The following is a 3,109-nucleotide window of genomic DNA, read 5'->3' as shown; positions in this document are numbered from 1 at the left end:
GCTCGGTGCTGCGCATAGGAACTTCATCGCTACCCAGTATGCTAACACTGCTCGCGATGTGGCTGCCAAGATTCGCGAGGACCCCCTCCTTGCAATCAAACAACAGGAGCAAGCGGCATATCAGGCCCTCATGTCGAATCCTCTCAGGCTGCGCCAGATGCAGGAGAAGGCAGGTATTAAGCCGAAGAAAGACAAGAAGGATAACAAAGAGAAGAAGAAGCATAAGAAGGACAAGCACCGCGACCGCTCAGCTTCACCTCGCTCCGATCGCTACCGTTCTGCTTCACCAGATCGCTACCACCGTTTGAGACGCTCTCGTAGCCCCCGCGGACGTGACTCTCGCTCCCGCTCCCCTCGACGCCGTTATGAGTCTGATCGCTACGAACGTGGTTCACGACGGGATCGCTCGTACAGTCGATCGCCGGGGCCGTCACGACGGAGGGACCGTAGCCTCAGTCCAAGAGAGAAATCACGAGGTCGTCAAGAGAACGAACGGATGCCTACCTGGCCGAGGTCTGACGACTCCGACGACAACGCCCGCTACGGCCGCCGCCAGAGCCAGAATAGGTCAGCAGACCCCAAAGATCACTACGACGACAGGAAACGGCGACGCAGTCCAAGCCCTGACAGACGTGACGGCGATCGCATGCGCATGCACCGCAGCCCGCCACCACCTCCCCGACGGCCGTACGCGGACGAGCCCCGCCGGCCTGCCGCCTCCTTGGCAGAAGAGCGAGCCGCGAAGCTGGCGGCGATGACGTCGAATGCGAGCGAGATGAGCGTCGAACGTCGGGAGCACCTCACGCAGCTGCTGGAAAAGGAGAAGGCGGAGCTCGAGGCGGAGGAGCGTGCGCGTGTGAAGAGCAAGGGCATGGGCAACTTCTTGAGCCACGAGCAGAAGAAAGTCTTTGGTGGCGTCGGCGGTCTCGAGGAGCGTATCAGGAGGGGGAGAGGGCAGATGCACGCTGATGCTGACTAGATACCTGCTGTACTTCTCGATTTGATTCGTGCCAAGTTTTTTTGTTCTTCCTTTCTGATGTGTGTATCACTGTATTATCTACTATGATGTATGACAACCAGGAGCCAGCTTTGGGTAGATGTTCCAGATGCTTTAGGGATGAGAACCTCCATGGGATTGGGCAAACGCCGCTTCCTCTAACCAGGTTTGCCTGATCTCGCACGCCGGCGTGCTTGACAGGGAATTACCGCCGACGAGTCCGACTCACAGATGGTCGACGACGGCGAGGACGATGCGCGGCTGTCCGCTGAGCCGCAGCGGAGGAAGAGCCGTGGCCGTTCGACGGGGTAGCTGTCCAGCGAATGTTTCGAGGGTGAGGGCGAGAGCGACATGAGATTACCACGCGCAAAGCTGAACAGACCGCGTAACGAGTCGCTAATGCTCATCGAGGGTGGTCGTTGCGGTCTCTCGATGTCGGGTATCTGGACACTGACCATCACTTGTCTGGGAACACCCAGAACCTAGCACTCGTGCGTACCGTGCAATCCTCCCAGGACATGCTGTGGGGCGAGGACTCTGATGGCGTTGGTAAGGAGAAGGGTGTGATTGACAGGTTCGTGCGCGACAGAGGGCGTGGCCCAGGCCAGGCGAGGTCAGGAGAGGTCATCCTGTCGGGCACGTCCTTGCGCTGTGCGACGCTTGGGTACTTTAGCCCTGGCTAGATGAAGCTTTTTGTCAGCCGCTATTGAACGTTGGGAAGTGGAGTGGATGCTGAAGACGCACCCTTCTTGGACGGTTGGCTGGAGGAGAGGGGAGAGGGTCGACGAAGCGGATGTGCTGCCCAGCAGGGAGGGACATTTCGGTCAACGAAGATGCCAGAGCGGAGGTTTCTGTGCACCACCGTGCGTCTGCAATCGCATACTTATCCGCCGCAAAACATTGCCAGCCTCGCGGTCATTGTCAGCTATGGAAGGTGCTGTTCCCGCTCGTTATTTACTTGGCTGACGGTGCCAGCGGGACGCCACTCAGGATTTGATCTCATCATTACCGAAAGGAGCAAGTGTCGTGGATCGCGGTTCGAGGCGGGGCTGGGGTCATCGACGCCATGTCTCCTGGTCCGTGCGCGGCTCTCAGTCAATTCTCACCATGTCCCTCCCAAGGGTCGTTGTATGCGGTGCTGGATTTTTAGGCAAGCCATAGCTTCTCACGAGCGAAATAACTTGCAGTGTCTTGACCAGTTAGAGCAGGGTCAGCAGTCGCGAGAGCTGTACTGAGCGCAAGCAGTACTCCGCGACGCGTATTACTTGTGTCTCGCCACAGTACCGCCAGAGCCCACGCGGAACTAGCCAGAAATCTTTCAGAGGATCAGCTTCAACGGCTTGAGCCGCCCATGGACGCAGACATAACCAAACTAGACACGCTCGGCCCGGCTGTGGAGGGCGCCGATGTGGTCGTGTCGCTGGTGGGACTCATGCAAGGCAGCGTGGAAGATTTTGAGCGCGTACAGTGGAAGGGCGCAGAAAATGTAGCGAAAGCGGCAGGGAAAGCTCACGCGAAAGTCATCCACATCAGCGCCATCGGCGCAAATTGCAACAGTCCTGTGCCGTACGCCCGAACGAAGGCCCTCGGAGAAGACGCGATCCTGGATGCGTGCCCGGACGCAACAATTATACGGCCGAGCATCTTATTTGGGAAGGGAGACGGCTTTTTTACTGTGCGTACACTACTCATCCAAGGTTTTGTCTGGGCCGTCGGTGTAAGTTAATACGGTGCTTCGCAGCGCTTTGCACAGCTGGCGAAAATCTTGCCCGTTATGCCAGTCTTTGGTGGCGGTACTGCCAGATTTCAGCCCGTATTCGTCGACGATGTAGCTCGCGCTATCGAGATCCTGAGCAGGAGGGAAATTGAAACCAATGAAGCATGCGATGGAAAGACTATCGAGGCTGGTGGTCCGGAAGGTGAGGATTTACCCGACATGAGGCTTGTTATCTAATCGCTCAACATCTCTCTCTAGTTTTTACGATCGTGAGATTATAGAGCTGGTTCTGAAGCATACCAACAAAAGGAGACCGATCATCTCGGTTCCATACGCGGTCGGCACTCTGCAAGGACTCGTGTTCGAGAAGCTTCCTCCTAACCTGCTCACCATCA

The 3,109-nt window shown here is 57.3% G+C and overlaps 3 protein-coding genes across 3 annotated transcripts in view; 2 read left to right on the top strand and 1 right to left on the bottom strand.

The window, feature by feature from the left end:
• PHACADRAFT_247880 (uncharacterized protein) overlaps nt 1–1,104 on the top strand; it is a 2,484-nt gene extending 1,380 nt beyond the window's left edge. The window contains exon 3 of the mRNA XM_007390698.1: nt 2–1,104. Coding sequence (XP_007390760.1) covers nt 2–979 — 978 coding nt within the window. The 3' untranslated portion in view covers nt 980–1,104. The remainder of the gene's footprint in view (nt 1) is intronic.
• A 51-nt stretch (nt 1,105–1,155) lies between these two features.
• PHACADRAFT_204506 (uncharacterized protein) lies at nt 1,156–1,938 on the bottom strand (the record flags this gene model as incomplete). Its single annotated transcript, XM_007390697.1, has 3 exons — nt 1,742–1,938; nt 1,497–1,676; nt 1,156–1,440 (listed from the first exon to the last, which is right to left on the bottom strand). Exons 1-3 carry the CDS (start codon nt 1,814–1,816, stop codon nt 1,156–1,158), a joined length of 540 nt encoding a protein of 179 aa, XP_007390759.1. The 5' UTR covers nt 1,817–1,938.
• Nucleotides 1,939–2,203: 265 nt separating this feature from the next.
• Nucleotides 2,204–2,995, top strand: PHACADRAFT_247878 (uncharacterized protein; the record flags this gene model as incomplete). Its single annotated transcript, XM_007390696.1, has 3 exons — nt 2,204–2,672; nt 2,739–2,916; nt 2,973–2,995. Exons 1-3 carry the CDS (start codon nt 2,349–2,351, stop codon nt 2,993–2,995), a joined length of 525 nt encoding a protein of 174 aa, XP_007390758.1. The 5' UTR covers nt 2,204–2,348.
• Nucleotides 2,996–3,109: the final 114 nt, after the last annotated feature.

This window comes from Phanerochaete carnosa (assembly GCF_000300595.1).
Source record: "Phanerochaete carnosa HHB-10118-sp unplaced genomic scaffold PHACAscaffold_1, whole genome shotgun sequence".
In the NCBI taxonomy this organism is placed as follows: Eukaryota; Fungi; Basidiomycota; class Agaricomycetes; order Polyporales; family Phanerochaetaceae; genus Phanerochaete; species Phanerochaete carnosa.
The sequence above is the reverse complement of the archived record's forward strand: the minus strand, read 5'-3'. Positions and strand labels throughout refer to the sequence as shown.